Genomic DNA, 19,854 nt, shown 5'->3' on the forward strand with positions numbered 1-19,854 from the left:
ACAATCCAGGTGTGGAAAGGTTTTAGAGTCTTCCCAGAAAGACTCACAGCTGTAATCACTGCCAAAGGATAGGGAAAGGGGGATACCTAGTCAGTTGTACAACTGAATGCATTCAACTGAAATGTGTCTTCCGCATTTAGCCCAACCCCTCTGAATCAGAGAGGTGCGGGGGGCTGCCATAATCAACATCCACGGCGCCCGGGGAACTGTGGGTTAACTACCTTGTTCAGGGGCAGAATGACAGATTTTTACCTTGTCAGCTCGGGGATTCGATCCAGCAACGCTCTAACCACTAGAGGTGCTTCTACAAAGTATTGACTCAGGAGTGTGAATAGTTATGTAAATGTTAACTTATGTAAATGAGATTACATTTTCAATACATTTTCAAAATGTTTTAAAAACATGTTTTCACTTTGTCACCATAATTTTTTTTTCAATTTAATCCATTTTGAATTCAGGCTGTAACACAACAAAATGTCAAATAAGTCAAGGTGTTTGATTACTTGTCACTGAGAATGGATGGGATAGAGAGAGAGCTACGACAGGCTAACCAATAACCATTCAGTACAGAATGTGACGTTAGAGGTTAGGCCCAGAGGGATCCCGTGATTGGTTCTCCAGAGAGCGGGTCACCGCACCACAACATCTGGCAGTGAGTCCATCTCGTCTCTCCTCAGACACTCATCTCCTCCACACACACACACACACACACACACACACACACACACACACACACACACACACACACACACACACACACACACACACACACACACACACACACACACACACACACACACACACACACACACACACACGGCGAGATGACCTTGAGAGTGGCTGCCGGATTTTCTCTTTTCTCTCACTGAGCAATTACCACTAAAGGGAGAGAGCGAGAGTGCTCTGGGGGGTTCTTGGTGAGAGAGAGAGGGAGGGGTAGAGAGAGTGAGGGTCCGAAGTCAGAGAGAGAGAGAGAGAGAGAGAGAGAGAGAGAGAGAGAGAGAGAGAGGCTGGCTGGCTCTAACCTACAGGGTCAAGGCCTCACACAGACAGCACTACTCCTTTAGCAGAGCACTCGGGGGCTAGCCTGGGGCTAGGATTACTAACTCACGGCTTGGGCTTGGGGAGAGAGAGAGGGTCAGAGGGGTAAGTGTGAGGGAGGGACACTGTGTGCGCGCGGGTGCTGATATAAACAAAGTGTAAATGGCCTTGGCTGGGAAAGGAGAGGGAGAAGGGATTCTGATCTGAGGACAAGGGTGGTACATGCACACACTTAGAAAAAGGGTTATCAAATGGTTCTTTGTAGAGATTTAGGGTTCTACATGGGACCTTTTTCATCTGATGAGCCCTTTCTGCTTCTACGTAGCACGTTTTTTTTAATAAGGGCTCTATTTTAACAAAACTAACGCAATGGTGAGTCTTAGCGCTAGTGGTACCATTATAGGTTCAAGGGTGTGTCAGAAATATTGGTGCTATTTTCACAATTGGAATTATTGGTGTAGTAGTTGGCGGTGGCGCCATTTATTTGATGAATAAACAAGTTGTGGGTGTCGAGGCTTGGCCCCTCATTAGCCAATCAGAATGTGCTCCATGGCTAAATATGTAGTTTTTTTCAAGTCGTGTATTTATGGTCTTTTATGTATTGCATTGTCATCAACTCCAATTCGAATGTTAGTCCGTTATAGCCTAGTTCGTTAAATAGCCTGCCCGATATTTACTAAATATGTTGAACATGTTTGCAGTCCACATTGTTGTAGTTGCATTGCTTTAATATGGAAAATGCCCGTGCGCCAGTTTTTACATGACCAAATTGCAAACTAACATGCATGACTCTTGCACCTCCTTAGAGCCAGATGAAAATAGAGCCCTAAGAGTGCAGAGATTGAATTCCTAAAGGCCTCTACAGTCTTATACAGTAACAGACTAAAAGGTATATGGCAAGAGATCTAAGAACAGTTGATACAGGCACATATTAAATACCCTGGCATTGAGAGACACGAGAAACAGATCTGAGGCCAGCCTCAGAAGGAGGTGGAGAGGAGAAGAGACTGGCTGTGGGCTGCAGCACTAACGAGTTCGGAATTCATTAAGAGTGAAACAGTGGTGAGTGTGAGTGTGAGTGTGAGTGTGTGTGTGTGTGTGTGTGTGTGTGTGTGTGTGTGTGTGTGTGTGTGTGTGTGTGTGTGTGTGTGTGTGTGTGTGTGTGTGTGTGAGTGTGTGAGTGTGTGAGTGAGTGAGTGAGTGAGTGAGTGAGTGAGTGAGTGAGTGAGTGAGTGAGTGAGTGTGTGTGTGTGTGTGTGTGTGTGTGTGTGAGTGAGTGAGTGAGAGAGCTGTTCGCCTGTGGGAGGATCAAGACTATTATTGCTATTATTGCCATTATCATTGTCTCATTTTCTCTCTCCGTCTCTCCGTCTCTCCCTCTCTCTCTCTCTTTCTTGCATGTACGCACACACGCACGCACACACACACACACAGAACACACACACACTCTCTCCTGGCAGTAAGAGGGAAGACAGACTGCTAGCCGGTGGATCTGTAGGAGATTCTAATGAGATGTCTATCGCCTCAGTCTAGACTCTCTCTCCTCTCAGCGAAGACGAACCGACGCCACAGCCACCTGCGAGGGGGAATTGCAAGAGCCTGCGTGAGACGAGATATAGCAGGGTGTGTGTGTGTGCGTCAGTGAGTTTGAGTGTGTCCGATGCTGCATCATTGCCTCTCAATATTGTGATGGATGGCCTCACCAACACAACACCGTCCTCTTCCCCACCACCGATACCCCCAACACACACACACACAAACCGCTGCCCACCCTACACACACACCACTGTGACTGCCTGTTAAGGTATTTTTATTTATTTTACCTTTATTTAACTAGGCAAGTCAGTTAAGAACAAATTCTTATTTTCAATGACGGCCTAGGAGGCTAAAAGGCTGACATAAAAATCTGCCCTTCAAATTCCACCACCCTTTCTCCCTCTCCGTCTCCCTCCACCCCCACCCCCACCCAAAACCCTGTACCCTACACTCCACCCTTTATTTCCGCCCCTGCCAGGCTGGTCCTCAGTCGGGCACTACCACCACAGAAACCTCACCAGTGGCAAAGTCATGACGACAGCTATAGATGCATCGGTTCCCGTGCTCACCCCTCTGCTCTGCCCTGATTCAGTATGAACACTTCATATCAACACCCATTCATACAGAGAACCAAGGCCGCACGAAGCACAGTTGTCTTCCACAGTTGTCGTCCAAGCCCTGGTCAAAAGTAGCGCACTACATAGGGAGCCATTTGGGACACATCCCAAGTCTATTTCATCACACACCTATCTTTCATTTGAGTTCAACAACGGCACACTTCGTTTGTTGTTAACTTTGTTATTTTTAACAATCACTTGCTTACTATTACAGTGGTCCATGACTCCACATTGCATGTGGAAGCAGACTTGGTATCGTTTGTCGACGGTTGTTGACGGCTCGTCCCCAGCTGGTCCTTGATAAGCTGGAGCTTCTCTCGTCAGAGGGAGGGATGAACTCTCTCTCTCTCTCTTCCTCTCTCCTGGGTTTTAATCAGTCACTTTCTTGCAAGGCGTCTTCTCTGGGAATCTGGACACGGCTGTGTACACAAACTCTGTGGTGATTAAGGTAGCGGGAGAGGCTGAGAGAGAGAGAGATGCTGAGAGAGAGAGAGAGAGAGAGAGAAGGAGAAAGAGAGAGAGATGCTGAGAGAGAGAGAGAGAGAGAGAAGGAGAAAGAGAGAGAGATGCTGAGAGAGAGAGAGCGAGAGAGAAGGAGAAAGAGAGAGGGAGTAAGAGAGAGAGAGCGAGTAAGAGAGAGAGAGGGATGCTGTGAGAGAGAGAGAGAGAGAGAGAGAGAGAGAGAGAGAGAGAGAGAGAGAGAGAGAGAGAGAGAGAGAAGGAGAAAGAGAGAGTGAGTAAGAGAGAGAGAGAGAAAGAGAGAGAGAAAACGCTTGTTAGCAGCCAGATTGAAGTGCTGCTCCAGTTACTTGAGCGAGAGGCGCAGTTTTTTTCACTTTCACTCTGTCTCTCACTCTCTCTTTCGTGTCTATCTCTCTGAGGTCCATTGGTTCCAGGTGATGCTTACTGAGGGTCAGGGTAGACTGAACACTGGGTAACGCAACACACACACACACACACAGAGGGCTCTCCTCTGCAGGCCTATTAACTACACTACGGCTGCCCTCGATTCTGAGCCTCTGTCTAACACACACACACACGCACACGCACACGCACACGCACACACACACACACACACACACACACACACACACTCTCTATTCCTCTCATTTTCTCAATTCAGTTCATTCAATTCAATTATCTCTCTGTTAGTCTCTCTCTCTCTCTCTCTCTTTCTCTCTCTCTCTCTCTCTCTTTCACCAATGATGCATGAACTACCAACCACCACCACAGCCTACAGCTGACCCCTCTCTCTGAGCTCCGCAGTGCCCAAGCCCCAATCCAATCCTCCCCTACAGCAACCACATAACCCAGTATTTAAGCACCAGAACTATCTCTGATTCAGAACCTGTGTGTCTGCTCTTGCCCATGGGAGGCTAGTCGAAGTGTCGTTATCTCCTAGCGATCAACCCTAACGTTCCAAAGCTGTCGCCATTAGCCACACTCGCTAATTACTCTCTCAGTATCAGCCCGTAATTATAGACGCCAGTCGGCCCTGTTCCCCGTACGCCAGTGCTGCGCTAGCTGAATCAGGCTACGACGCTTAATGCTTAGCCCCCCATGTGGGATTAGGCCATGTGTGATAGAGCGGTGGGGGTTGAGGGGGGATACAGATTTGAGAAGGGAGCTCAGGGGTATTCATTTTACATTAATTGTGTCATCACCTCTGTAGCACCCCCCCCCCCCCCCCCCCCCCCTCTGGATGTCTGACTTGCGATCTGCAGTAGTATTAGTGGGCTACAGGGAATAGCTGCTTTTCATCTATATTCACCCTTTAAACCGGGGTGGACTAAGGACAGCGGGTCAGCACGGACCTAAGTCGATAGGGCAATTTATGACAGACCAGGACCGTGATTCCATCTGAACGGCAGCATAATGTGCGCCGATGACAGTTATATTAGCATCATCATTGAGAATGAAATGAAGCTCGATTCTCAGTAGAAACGCATGTGGTCAGCATTGAATCAAATGGATCCGTCTTCAGTATTATAGTCTAGGGTTATATTAACCTATAGGTCTTGGTTGGCAGTGCCCACCCCGGACAGCCTTAAGCCCTGTGAGTTTTTTCTATGCTAAACCATCACCAGGCTCAGTGAAGCAGACCTGCGCTGAGCTGTTTGAGTGTGAGAATAATGGCACGGGAATGTATAGTCTCTCTCTCTCTCTCTCTCTCTCTCTCTCTCTCTCTCTCTCTCTCTCTGATAATGAGGCAACAGAAGACTGGTCCAACCCTGAGGCGCAGCACCTGGACCGAGCTGTCTGCTTTTTCTTCTCTCCTCTGTCTTTCTTTCGGTGTCTCTCTCGGTCTCTCTCGCCATCTCTCTCTAGGTCTTTCTCTCCCTCTCTCTCTAGAGGTGGGGACGGCAGAATTGAGGGATGGGGATAACAGCCAGACTTGTAGAGCAATGCCTTCTTCCATTCCCTTTTCCTGCTTAATCACACGTGCTAGCGTACGATGCAGAGAAACGGAACTACGCAGACATCATGTAGAGTATATGTATAATGGCTTGTTTGAATTATTCAGTACAGCGATAACTGTTATGTATTGAGAATTGGGTCTTTTTCAAATGGTGTTTCTCTCTCTGGTTCTCTCCTCTCTGGCTTTTCCCTCCGTATGGTCCACCACCTCCCTCTTTTTCTCGCTCTCCCTCCCTCCCGAGAGTCTCTGCCGAGTGGAGTCAATTAAAAGCGAACATTTCAGTGAGAGGAGTGTTTGTGCGCTCCTGTGTGCGCGCGCTCCTGTGTGTGTCTGTATGCGCCTCCGTGTGTGTATCCGTGTCCATGTGTGTGTGTATGCGCGCCTGTCTGTGTGTGTGCGCGTGTGTGTGTGTGTGTATGTAAGGAGGAGGAGACTCCCCTGCGGCCTGGCAGTATTGCGCTGCAGCGCAGCACTCTCCTCCTGTGACAACGCCTCCGACGGGACTGGGACAGCTGTGACCAACCTACAGTGGCGATGACAAGCCTTATTAGACACTCACCCCCCCCCCCCTCCCCCATCTCTCTCGCTCACACACAGACACACACATGTTTTTGCTTTCGCACATACAAAAGGAGACACACTAACATACAAGAACACGCATACACACCCAAGGGCACACATACACACACACACACACACACACAGAGACGCACAAACACACTCACCATTTCCCTTACGCACATACAAACGGACACCCATCAACATATGCGTACACTCTTTCAAAGAAAAAAAAAAACCTACTCGTTCACAAACACACACTTTGGAAGCAAAGTGAGTCTGTGTGTGCCGTATGTACAAAAAGAGAAGCTTGTTGGACAGATTATCCTTGGGTAATATCAAATGAAAGAACAAATGCATACGCAACACAACACACGCAGTCGCTCACACAGGTATACGAAAGAACAAGGACTCAAGAACACACCAGCACAAGACAACTCACGAATCAGGGGATTACAATGGAAATGTCATCACACAATCGTGACAAATCCTCGCGCGGAACCACACAAGCGTAGAAAGAGCAAGAAAACAGATGCTTTCTTTTCATGTCATTTATTTAACAGTCACCAGATAAGATACATTCTCTTAAAAAAAAGAAAGACAACAAAATTAATCATTTCTTTTGAGTTTAAAAACTATTATACAATATCCTCAATATATAGATTTTTGTACAAAATAAAATCCTTACAACTATAAAGAAAGTGTGACGCGGAAACAAAGACCAAAAAATGGGAGGGAAATTGGAGTTGGCTCACAAACTACCACACTCGGGGGTGACAAAGACCCACCTCTTTCATAAATAAATATGTGTATAATAAAATGTTATATTATATATAGCTCTATTTTCCCAATATCGGGGCGTCACTAAACCATTTTAGCGCAGGCTATAACATATCGCCAAGACCTTCCACACATACTTCACAGACTGAGATTGAACAAGAGACGACATCCTAGAATAAGGATGTTGATCTCGAGGATAGGGCCTGATAGTCCGTGCCATAATTGACCTCTGGCTGTAATGATATGCCCCTTGTACGGTGTACATGTTAGGAAATCCCTGGTAAGGTGTACATTTTAGGACATTCCTGTTAGAAGTACTCAGTACAGTCCACAGCAGAGCGTGTCTACTGAGGGAGACAGGAGAGCTGGTTCATGTTCTTCAAGCATCAAACGAACAAAAACTGACTGAATCGGAGCGGGACAACCTGGACTTTGTCCAATAAGAAACACTCATTTTTGGGTTTCCGTTGCAAAGCGCTTTAAAACAGTTCGCAACGGTGTGCTGCGTGTGCCCTAATGAACATGACCCATGGCTCTCTCCTGTCCAGAGGCTTTGTGTGGAACTAGAGTGTGGTGGCTCCAGTAAATAGACACCGTGGTCCAATTCATGGGGACGGGTGTAGCCTAGAGTATAGGGTGTGGAGGGGGCGGGGGTCACAATCCCGATATCTGCCTTCACACATTACCATGCCGTATCCACCCTGTCCCTGTATGTCCCTTCAGAACTTCAACATTACAACGACAACAAGAGAGAACGACGACAAAAAGGGAAACACGCTGAATGTGGAGATGAGGGGAAGGAAGGTCGGAAGGAACAACAACCCTGTCTGACAGAGATGAATGCCAATCTGATTGGCTGATTGTTTTCGTAGTCTTTTCTACCCCTCTCCGCCTATATGTACAGTACCTTATACCAGAGAACCAGTCAAAACTCAAACTCCCACCAGGCCCAAAACACAGTCGAAAACACGACCTCATAACATGTGCAAGGGAACAGAAAATACAGATGATGAGGACGAAGCTGATGACTTACGACACAAACACACTACCCGTTTAAGACACACACACCCAAAAAAGGACGGGGAAGGGGACATGATCATGTGACTATCTCGTTTTTGACCTCAACCTGTGTTTACTTATTTTGTGTGGGGTTCTTTTTCCCACCAGTGCCCTTTCCGAACAGACAAACCGAAAAAACGGACGGCGTTGTCTCCCTCAGGCCAGGACGACTAGGCGTTAATCACGGCTATCAGTCAGCACATTACGTTAGCGACAACTGCGGGGGTGAGAGAGAAAGGAATGAGAGAGAGAGAAAGAGAGGGATGGGAGGCTGTTGCGTTTAGATTCCCGATAATGATGCATGGCTGCAGCATCACTTTGGAGATTAAAAGCAAGATGCTGAATTTCAATCAAGCCCCAGTTTAATGGGTCGGTCTGAGGGATGATCACTCTGTCTTCGTTGGCAGAGGGGAGGGAGGGAGGGAGAGAGAGAGAGAGACAGAGAGAGAGAGAGACAGACAGAGACAGAGACAGGGAGAGAGAGAAAAGTTAAAGAAAAAAAGCTGGCGCCACAAAGAAAAAATAAACCCTGGTTGAGGCAAGGTGATACGCCATTTCGAATTTTGTCTTCTGAATATTCCAAAGATGAATTCAATTGACATAATGACAGAATGCAAACGACTAATATAACATACATTTTGACTTGCACGGTAAAGTAAAGCACCAGATTATAGTTTTCAATTAGGTCAGTGAGGAGGCACAGGTCGTTGTAAGGGTCTTTCCCAAAATGTATCATTTGATTTGACCTAATACGAGCCAACGACAAAGAGACCAAATAAGCAATCAATCAGAAGTCTTTGATGACATTTTGCCTGCAGCATAGCAACCCCCATTATAAATCTATGCCACGAATGCATCTACAGATCCTGATTCTTGCACTTTCTTTATTTGTTCAGCAAAATGATATGTCAAATACCGTACCCGCCTTGCAAACAGCCAAACTCTGCATGAATTTGCCTGCTACATGAGCAGACCTGGGTCCAAATACCATTTGAGATATTTAAAATCCATTTAGCGTTTGCGTCTGCCTGGAGATAGGCGTGGTTTGCACTTTTGCGACAATTCTATTGGTTCCATTGCACCAGGCAAACTCAATCAAGCCCAGATAAAGTGATGGAAAGGATTTTGAATAGCATTTGAACCCAGGTCTGCATGTGAGTGAGCTGTGGAGTCTGACCCACTTGTTTTAAAGTGCTTGGTGAGTTCAGGTCTCATGATAGTAGATGAGAAAGGGTCAATGTGGGGCAACAACACAGTTGAGATTGTCATCACAGTATACAGCTGATGTGAGAAAAAAACAATGTGACATGAGCTACAATCCCCAGAGGGAGTCTGGGCAGGGGGGGATAGGACGGGGGCATTTTATAACACAACATAGAAAGGTATGGGGAGTGAGTGACAGTGTTTGTCCCATCTCCTCTGTTTTCAGTCCAGGAATGACACAGTTAAGCACAGTGCTTCCCAACATGTTAGTGGGGAGGGGGTGGAGTCTGTCTATCTGAGGGGCGGTGAGGGCTGGCCTGCAGCACTCTGGGTAGTGGAGTCTTTTGAGGCCTGCCCGGAAGCACTCCGTGAAACGTCTCAGCCGGGCACCCAGCTCTGGTTGTTGTGGGCTTGCTGAGGGCCTGCCAGTCCACTCATGCCCACCCCCACGCCCACCCCCATGCCCATCCCGACCCCCACCCCCTGGGCCAGGGAGCTGTCAAAGTTGAAGTCCATTTCCTCTCCGGAGTCCATGATATCGTGGAGGAGGATGGACTCGACGTCGCAGTCCAAGCTCCCGTGGAAGATATCCAGGTCCAGATCAGCTGGTAGTCTCTCGTGGGGGTGAGGCTGGTGGTAGGAGCTACCATGGTAGCTGCCTCCTGTGCCGCCTCCCACCATGCCCCGTTGGTGGTGGTACAGTCCACTGCCCATTCCTTGGTGTTGGGGACTGGGGTAAGTGTTGTGGCAGGGGTGCGAGGGGTGGGGGGCGGTGGCCAGGTGGCAGGAGTCCTGAGGCATCCCCAGCATGCCGGCCGGGTTGGGTGGCAGGGTGGTGGAAGCGGGGAGGTGGGCGTGGGACGGGGGGCTGTACAGATAGGGGGCTTTGTGGCTGTAGGGCTGGAGGTGGCCACTGCTTATGCGTGGGGCCAGGGCTGGGGCTGGGGCTTGAGTCGGTGTGTGTGTTGTGTGGTTGCTGTGGTTCTGACTGAGGTTGTGGCCAAGATGAGGAGAGTTGTGGTTGTGGTTGTTGTGGTTGGTCACAGGGTTGAGGTTACGACTCTGAGTTCCGTTGTGGCCGTGAGCCGAGTTGTGGTTTGTGTGGCTGCCATTGTGACTGTGTGCTGCATGTCCGTTGTGTCCGGAGTGATGGCTGTGATGGGTGGAGCTCACTCCGTTCGTGGAGGGCCCCATCATGGGGTGGGCATCTCTCTCTTGGCCCAGTATTATGTCCTTGGCACAGTACTGCTGTGGCACTCCGGGGCCTCCTGTCAGCAGGCTCTGCAGGGCGTTGGTCCCTGAGTAGGCCCGCATGGTGCCGCCGAAGCTAGCAGGCTTATTCTCCTGGATGGTCTGCATGGGTGAGTGGTGGCGCAGCATGCCCATCCCAGCCTGGCTGTAGACCGCGCCGCAGTACGATCCCTGACCTTTAACCCCAGGGTTGTAATGATAGACCGGGGGAAGTTTGTGGTCTGCCGCCGGGTGAGGATGATGATGGTGGTAGCCTTCATCCAGGAGCCTCTCCTCCAGGCAGATCGCCCCCGTGAGATTAGCCAGCTGGGGCAGCTGCTCCACGGGTGGACAGTGGCCTCCCGCAGCCCCCATGGCCGGGGAGCGGGCGCTGGAGGAGGGGGAGGGGTAGAGGTGGGGCGAGGCCGAGCAGGAGAGCCCGCCTTCCTCTGACTCCTCCAGCTCGCCCTCGGCCAGGATGGGCGAGAGGCGCCCGCTCAGGGTCGAAGTGGACGAACTAGCCCGGGAGTGGAGCTCCGTCCAGGCGTCAAACTCTCCTTCCACACCCCCAGCTCCCCCTATGTTGCCTGGGAGAACCTTCCCCGTTGGGCTACCCTGCTCAGGGGAAGCCTGGAGCCCCACTTGAGCCCCAGAACCAATCCCCGGCCTGCCCACCCTCTTGCGGCTGACCCGGCCCTTGCTCTTCAGGTACTTGGTGCTGTTGTCCATGGAGACGGTTCGCCGGCGAGGGGCCTTGCCCATCTTGCCCCCCTCAGGGTTGAGCATCCACCAGGAGGACTTACCCGTGCCTTCGTTCTGCACCCGGATGAAGCGCGTGTGGAGGGACAGGTTGTGTCGGATGGAGTTCTGCAGACATAGATAGATATATATATATATAGAGAGAGAGAGAGAGAGGGGGCGAGAGAGAGGGGGGGTGCGAGAGAGAGAGAGAAAGAGAGAGAGAGAGAGAGAGATTGATTTAGAGTGCACGTTACATTGCTCATCATATTATGTACACAGTAAGCATTTTCACTATTTAACACACTGGATCCCACCGCTGCCACCAAACGTCACACTTTAGCTATGGGTGAGGATAGCGTGTGACTTTCAGGCAATGAGTACTGGTCGCCTTTGTGCGTGTCCCAGTGCATCAGAACTCCTCATCTGTAGACATCAGCTGAATCAAGTATGCATATTACCTTTTGCATATGAATCAACTGTCTGTCGGAGAGGAAACTACAGTTTCAGCGACTTTGACGATGTGCAACCTGCCAATCTGATCCCAAGTCTGCTACTCCGTATTGATGACTGTTTAAAGGTTTATCTCACACACATTGATGCCACTGGGGAGTGTGTGGATTCCCCTTCCAAGAAGAGCTTCGCTGATCAATATGTACCAGACAGTTTGTGTTTATGCGTATAGAGCCGCTATACACTCACCATCCTGGGGCTACAAAAGACTTGCTAGTACCTTGTCTGCCTACTAAACTGTAGACACCAGGGCACAGTTTCTCCTGAAGTTATCTATCCGAATTTCAACTATCGGACATGATTAAATGCGTAGAAATAGAATGAATAGAATGGTGTGTCCCCATTCAAGTCAATTAATAGTCCATTCTATTTTTATACATTTAATCCTATCCGATAGGCGAAATCCAGATAGATAGCTTTAGAAAAAAATGGGCCCATAAATCAATTGCCAGGTAGGTAGTCCACATGGGTATACTACAAAGCAGGATAAATGAGTTAGCCAGCTAACTTTGATTAAAAAAAACAAAATAACTACCAATTTCTGCATCATTAAGACATTGAAACTAAAATATGTGTTTCTGGTTGTTGAGTCAACTAGACCATGTCCATTTCAAGGTTATCTTTCAAAAAAATATATATGTTTTTTCAGAATATTTAGGTTAGCTGGCTAACTCATTGATCATGCTTTGTGGTATACCCCTCAGTAGTCTACAAAGTGACCCAGTCTCTCTGTAACTCTCCTGCCTATTCACCATCATGGGTCTACAAACTAGCTACGTGTGCCTTTACCAAACAGTAGGACTCATGAAAATCTATTCTTCGCTCTGTAGTCTAAACTGGAGTGAGCCAGACTCTTTGTACAATCTATCAGGTGAGAGTGCCAAAGATTGTCTGAACTGAAGACACTCGGTCCACTTTATCTCTGTGAAGTGGAGGATATTCCTCCCTCCTTCTCCTTCCCTCGGTCTCTTTCCTCTCCACTTCTTCTCCTCTGCCTGGTAGATGTAAACTAATCCCTGGTTCAATGTGCCTGGCTGGGGATAGTGTTTGATGTGGCTGCCACTCTGGCCCAGCACCAGCCATGTGGAGATGGATGGGAAGATTGAGCTAGGAGCTACCAGGGATAACGGACGGAGCCCACCAACCGCCTCCTACCTACACAGACTCTCTCTATGGCCTTATTCTCTTTCTGTCTCTCTATAACCCTGTCTCTTTCTCTCCACCTTCTCCTCTCTCTCTCTCTCTCTCTCTCCTTTTATCTGTCTCTCTTTTATCACCGTTCTCTCTCTTTATAGCCTTCTCTACTCTAAGCGGTCTGCAACTTGTTGCTTCTCTCCTTTCTTGTCATCCTCTTTCCTCCCTCTCTCTCCGTGTCTCTTGTGTTTGTTAATATGCCATAATCATTATTTACCGCTGAGAGAAAGATTTCACTTTTTTTGTCAATTTCTTTCCCACTTTTTTTTTTTTGGAACACTCATATTCAGTGATAAACTCTCAATAGATGACTCTGTTCATTCAATTTCTCATTCCAAAAACAATTTGTAGGTGTATTAGACTTTTTCGTCAAGGCCAAGTGAAGGCCAAGTGAACACTGAGAAATATTGATTGACAATAGCTGTTCTGTTCTGCTTTTGCTGTAGGCGTTATTCTGAAACTTGAACGGCAAAATGAAACCAAAGCACTTAGTGTGGCTAAGCCTTACATTGGTACTATAGTACTATATTCCATTGTTTCAGATTGAGGTACACGTGGTGTAATTTAAGCGTTCGTACTTTCAATGGCACCATTGTGTCGTACATAATTTGTATTCACGGGCGAAAGGCACAGTCTGAGTACACACAAATCAAATTGTGGAGCACCAACTAGAAAGCGGCGACTGCCTGAATTCAGGTGATCTGTGAATGCCTCCCTTCGGTTGTCTCGCTGTGACACCTCGAGCATTGGGTAACCATGGCAACTGTTGGTAAACGTGCAGGAGAGGGAGTATATGATATTGTGGTGGGTAGAGCAGGGAGGCAGAGTAAGGGTAGCGGGGGGATGGGGAGAGACGTTGGTTGTTTGATGCTGCAGCTCTCTCTCTAACTCTAAACAGTCTTTCTTTCATCTGGGCCATGCCAGTCCGTCGGGGATGCCCGGTCGGCGGTTAGGGGCGGGCAACTACGTGCCTGCGCCGACTCCTACCCTTTTCACACTATCGTGCCAACCGGAACTGTACTGTGTTGGCTCACATATTTTCTTTTCACATTGATCTTTTCAGCACAGTTCAAGCAACTATGGTGGATACCCAGCCAGCTCAAACAGCTTGGCTCAGCAAAGTTCGGTCCGGCTTGCTAGTGTAAAAAAAGGTATACCTGTGTCTCCCATACCAGAACATTATCTTATCAGATCATGATAAATGTTGTCCATCAGGTTAGATGACAGATTGATTAAAGGCCGAATGAAAAGGAACCTCCTTTAATGGGACCAGACCGGTTGAAGCCGCTACCGGATATGATTTCTGATCTGTTCCAAAAGTAGCATGTATGATCAAAAAAGTCCCCCGCTATAGACTTGGGAGAGGGATTTGAACATCATCCACAAGCCCTCTTTATCTGATGAATTCTGAATCCACCTGCTTAAGAGAGATTTAAGGGATTGGCTGTGTCCCAACTGGCTCCCTATGCTCTATATAATGCACTACTTTTGACCAGGCGCCATAGGGCTCTGGTCAAAAGTGGAGCACTATATAGGGAATGCGGTGCCATTTGGGACTCAGCCATTGCGTGGGTAAGTTGGCCATGATGGCGTAGTCAGCTAGCTGTTTGCTTCCTGTCTGCCCGGCCTTTCTGTTTTGTTTTCAAACCCGGGGTTTCTTAGTAGTAGTCATCCTGTTTGGGTGTGGATTTAGGGACTAAGAATAGCCCTGCCAGGTTACAGGTTTCCCTCCCTGTGTTGGTGTAGCCTAGCCCTGGCCTCTCGCCCAATCTCGGCCTGAGTCAGGGCAAATATGGCCGGCCCATGCCCCACTCACTCACGCCCCCAAAACAGGCAGTCGCAGGCAGCCGGTGCTAATCCCGCTCCATCCCGAGTAATCCCAGACAATCCCGAGCTAATCCTGGAGTTGATTCGGGGGCACTCCCAGCTGGACGTCTCACACAGTCCACTGCCAGGTCATCGTGTGCACCGCGGGCAGTCCGGATACGGTATGATCCAATGGGAGGAGGAAGATGAGGGGGCAGACTAAGGAGATTCCTTTGTTAAGCAACCTGTCCATGTAAGACAATGAGAGGAAAGGCCATGATCTACAAGGCCATGTAATACAACCACCCTTTCAATTTCCTATCTGACAGAGCTAAGCGGAATGCCTCACTCTGAGTTTGGCCTTAAGGGTGGCTTTTTCCATACTTCTCCCCACAGGCTTACAACAGAATAGAATTGAAAACATTATTGTCTATTAAATATTCATAAAATGTTTCTTCAGCCCCCTGGCTTTCAGGACCAGACAAATGAAGGGAAGCGCACAGAAACATACAATGACACGGAACACACATTCCAACCCTGGGTCCGGCAGCTATCTCCTATTGAAATCAGGCCCATGATACAATACACATTGTGGAAGGCCGAAATAATAAAGTGAAATAGAAAGCTAAGACACAAATGTATTCCCTGATCCCATCCGACATAAGTAAACAGACGTGCTGTATATCAAAAGTTGTCAAATCAAACTTCTATGGAAATGTATATATCACAGAGTGGGTTTTTAAACAACAACAACCAGTTTGCAGTAGCCTTGCACTGTTATTTGTGAAAAGGGCATCTGTCCGATTTATAGAACAATTGTAGCCAGTGGAAGACTGTGTAGCACATATAAATATAATTACTAGAATGGTAAAGCCCCTCAGACCACATCAAGTTCACAGAACACTCATGGCTACATTCAATATGGCAGCCGGTTCACCCATCACATACGTAACATTGACTTGAATGGGAATGTCCTTTCTAGTAATTCTATTTCTATAGTGTGGCACCCCGGTGGCCCCAGAGAGACAATCGGCTTGAGATCAACTCTCATTAGAGCCCACGATCCTGATACCTGACTTACGTCTTCTTTATTCGCTCTGTACCAAGCCACTCTACCACAGCCCTCTTTGCCCGCAGATTAAGTTTAAGACCCATTAACCCGCTCAAATCTGACACGTTCACGCTCTTTCCGACACAGGTGGCCTCAGAGCAGCAGAAAGGGATTTTTCCTTTTTCCAAGACCGGGTACTTGTTCAAAGTCAATCGAATAGGGACTACAAGACTTCCTGTTTTGGATCGACCGAGCTCCGTTCATGTTCCGAGAATGAACAAAAACAAAACGGGCCCTGGTCATGGTAAATAATTCTCTTTCAAACCCTTTAATTTGCCCCTCAGCCTTCTGGCCATTCACATTGATTCCTGCTCAGTCCTCCCTCCTCACACCCACTGAGTTTGATTTTTGGATCTGGAGTAGCCAGTTCAACTTGGAGAATCGATTCAACTTAATAGCCTTCAATGCTAAGGCTTGGCATTAGACACATCAATGTCTGACTGTCTGTAGGAAGATATTCTATTGGACTAGCTTTGTGAAGGCGATATGGCTCCCTTTCCAATGCCCTTGCTCGAGGGTACCCCCGGCATTGCGTGAGTAGGGTGACCGCGCCCAGTTGCCCAGCCTGGCGCAATGCCAATGTGTGTCCCCTCTGCCGCCACTCCCAGGGTAACAATCTGCCATTAAGACTGTGGTGAGCGGGGTGGTGGGGCAACAGACCGTCTGGGTTGGCTTGACTGGCAAGGCGGGCAGCTGGGATAGAGGGGGGTAAGGGGGTGAGAATGTAGAGGTATAGCATGGAGCCCAGTGTGTGAAAACCCTCCGAGCCACACAATGGGCTGCCCTCAAAATGGGGCCCCTCTCCCCCCACATACTCACAAGAGGGGATAGAAGAAACAGGTCAAACTGTACAGGGCCCGTCTTGTGGAGAGAGGTTGTACTCATTCAAATAGAACCGAGTGACGAGCCCAAAGACAAGAGGGCTCGCATGGGAACGCCAAAAGAAACCACTCACCCGGTTCAAATAACTTAAAGGGTTGGATGACTGGCATGTTCGTTCTGCAAAGACGAGCATCTGTCTGGAAGCTGTTCACCGCCATTCGCCATGTACTCATTCGGTGTTTACCAATCCCATTTCACACAGAAAGCAGCCATTATGCTCCTCTGCTGTCTATGGGTATCTCTTCATAGCACACCATTCATTAGATAAGCACAAATCATGGGGGACCAGGAGAGGCTCTGGCTGTGTTTCCTGTGATGCCTGTTTGTGGGGGGGGGGGGGGGGGGGGGCTCAAACACAAGCAGTTTTGTTCAGGCAAAGGAATGAGTTTTGTCAGCTAAGCCTGTCTCCAGGCTATTGATGGAAATTAGCACTGGCTAAATATTCGCTTCCCGTGATTGATGTCACAGCTCGGCTTGTCCCCCTTTGAAGGGAAATAAAGAATTTAGAGGCGCATAGATTAATGGGAATCGGGGGGTTGGTGCATTCAGCATTCTCTGTCTGCAGGGGTGGGGTGGAGTGGAGGGATGGGAGGGCTTCAAGGGGACTGAAGGGCCTAATGGTAGATAAAATATGGCTCCATACGGAACAAAGCAGATACAGCACGCTATCCCAAGTGGCACAGGTACAGACAGGAACACAGATCTCGTTGGCTGCAAAGGAAGCCCAAAGTCAGACGATAATTCAAATCTCTTTAGAGGAGGAGAGCCTACTTTAAGGAGAGACAGATGGGCAGATGGACGAGCCTGATTTCTGGACTGCGCCCAAATTGAAAAGATTCAAAAAAGAAGACCTCTTATTAGGAGTTGAGAAACTAACTTAAGCCGCCACATGCCACAGGGGCGGCTGGTAGCCATACGGTTAAGAGCGTTGGGCCAGTAACCGAAAGGACTAGGTGAAAAATCTGGTGATGTGCCCTTGAGCAAGGCACTTAACCCTAATTGCTCTGGAGAAGATCATCTGCTGAATGACAAAATAAGTTATCATTTTATAATGCCATCGTCATTGCCATGGTCCAATGTATGTCCATAGTCACGGAACTATCAAGTAGGTCTAGTTGTGTAGTCACGGCAAGCCCTGTCAGAAACCTAGGCTAGGAACCAGGCTGAGCTATCGTACAGACCATTGGCTACTATCTGTACCTAAGACATAGTCTGGAGAACCTTTGCCATTAGAGCCTTACTAAGGCAAGTTCCCCCTCTTACGACAATGCAAATCAATTTCAGAATTGCTATATCATCCCACAAACCACTCAGTGCCATTCCAAAGGGGGAAAAGAGGGAAAGTCAATTGAGAGTTTGAGCTGCCATGTGCCGTGGTGCCCACAGTCAGGAAGTCTGTGGGGAGAGGGTGTAATGGAATTGGTAGGGGATTCCTGCTTGGCTGTGTTCTAATTGCAGCCAGTCCCTGGCAAATCGCTGCCTGTATACTTCTATAAGCACCAAGGGGGATGGTTAGCGGTCGGGTGTGGAACTGTGGATCAAGGGCTGCACGAGCTTTGGCGGCTAAAAATAGCTGCTAACAGATTAGCAGACCATCTGAGACCGGGATAGGGGATTGGAAAAAAATCCACCACGGAATGCCAGGGCGGTCTTGGCGGCTTTCCAGTTGGTCGGCGTGAGGGGGACACGACATCTATGACACCCACGCGACGAAAGCCTCCGCCTGGGCTCGTAATCACGTCTGACGCCCACGCCAAACGTGGGGAAGACCTGTGCCAGGGAGGGCACAAGGCGGGCACGTGCAAGAGGGTATGGTTTTCCACAGGGGCTATGGGAGTTAGGCTTCGCTTTCCCCTGTGAGGATTCACAAACAGGTGTAGTGGTTGGTCCACCTGTGGGGCCTGCTCACAGCTCACACTTCGACCAAAGTCTGGGGATCCATCTGACTCACATTTTCCACTGGGCCTGCCATCATGCTGTCATAAAGTCATGCACGTTTCTGGAGAGAGGCTTTTACAGCTTTTTGTTTGTATGTGTGTGTGTGTGTGTGTGCTTGTCTATTTGTGTGTGCTTGAGTCAGGTCTTTTAACGGCCCACAGGCGGAGTGTGGATTTGATTATATTGAAACCACCCTCTGCCACAAAGAAACAGACGATGCAACAATGGAATCAATGCCGATGCGATTTTCTCCTCCTCTCACTCCACAACATAATCCCGTTCATAATAATAACAATCTCATTTCCCGCATTCTAAAGGTCAGCACACACCTCTGATCAGACTTTAATAAACATAATTTCTCAGGGTTTCATTTCATATCAGCAGAGCAGGAAACTCATTCGGCAGCGGTTGCCTTATGGCATGCAAAATTTCATAGAATAGTCCCCTTTTAATTGCTTGCAATTTCATAGCGCAGAGACTAATGATCATCGCAATCAGATGGAAGCGTCCAAAGATTCAGAAGGACACGCACGCAGACATGCACGAATGCATCTTAAGCAGGCAGGCACGCACACACGCACACACAGTAGGGTATCCATCATGACTTGTGAGGTGCAGATGATGTGAAGACCGAAACTCAGGCATGTCTACACGTATATCACATGTATCAGTCCCGCAATAACACACAGCTTCTCCCTCACACGTTCATCTTCTCACATATACTGGCAAACAAAATATACACATAGGCCTCTTCACACTCTCTCTCTCTCTCTCTTACTCACTCACACACACACACACACACACACACACACACACACAAAGAGCCTGGCACAGTGGGCACGCTCATTACCGCAATGCCAAGCTACTAGTTGCTAAGGAGACCTGTGGGAGAGGGAGGCTCCTTGTTGCCATAGCAGCCGGCCTGCTCCCTGCCAACTATCCCCCGAGGGAAAGGCAGCTAAGGAGAGAGGTGGGGGGGGGGGGGGGGGGGGGGGTGAAGTAGGGAGAGGTAGAGGGCACCCGTCTAATAGGGGAGAGGTGCTGGGGAACTTCATTAAGCGCCCTGTGTACCACACCAACCACCGCTCCTCAACAATATACACCACATGCTATACACGCACACTCAAGTCTACTTATTCAGAGATGCAGAGAGCTACACCCACCTATGGTGTACGCCTACATACAACATTGAAAAAGGTAAGTGTATATGCGGAATCTTAGGTCAAGGA

At 48.5% G+C, this 19,854-nt stretch overlaps 1 protein-coding gene across 1 annotated transcript in view; it reads right to left on the reverse strand.

Annotated features, from left to right (window-relative positions):
- Positions 1-9,591: 9,591 nt before the first annotated feature.
- The window catches only part of LOC120030815 (forkhead box protein O3-like), a 41,932-nt gene continuing 31,669 nt past the window's right edge, over positions 9,592-19,854 (reverse strand). Inside the window, exon 2 of the mRNA XM_038976268.1 lies at positions 9,592-11,310. Coding sequence (XP_038832196.1) covers positions 9,592-11,310 — 1,719 coding nt within the window. The remainder of the gene's footprint in view (positions 11,311-19,854) is intronic.

This window comes from Salvelinus namaycush, chromosome 37 (genome assembly GCF_016432855.1).
Source record: "Salvelinus namaycush isolate Seneca chromosome 37, SaNama_1.0, whole genome shotgun sequence".
NCBI lineage: Eukaryota > Metazoa > Chordata > Actinopteri > Salmoniformes > Salmonidae > Salvelinus > Salvelinus namaycush.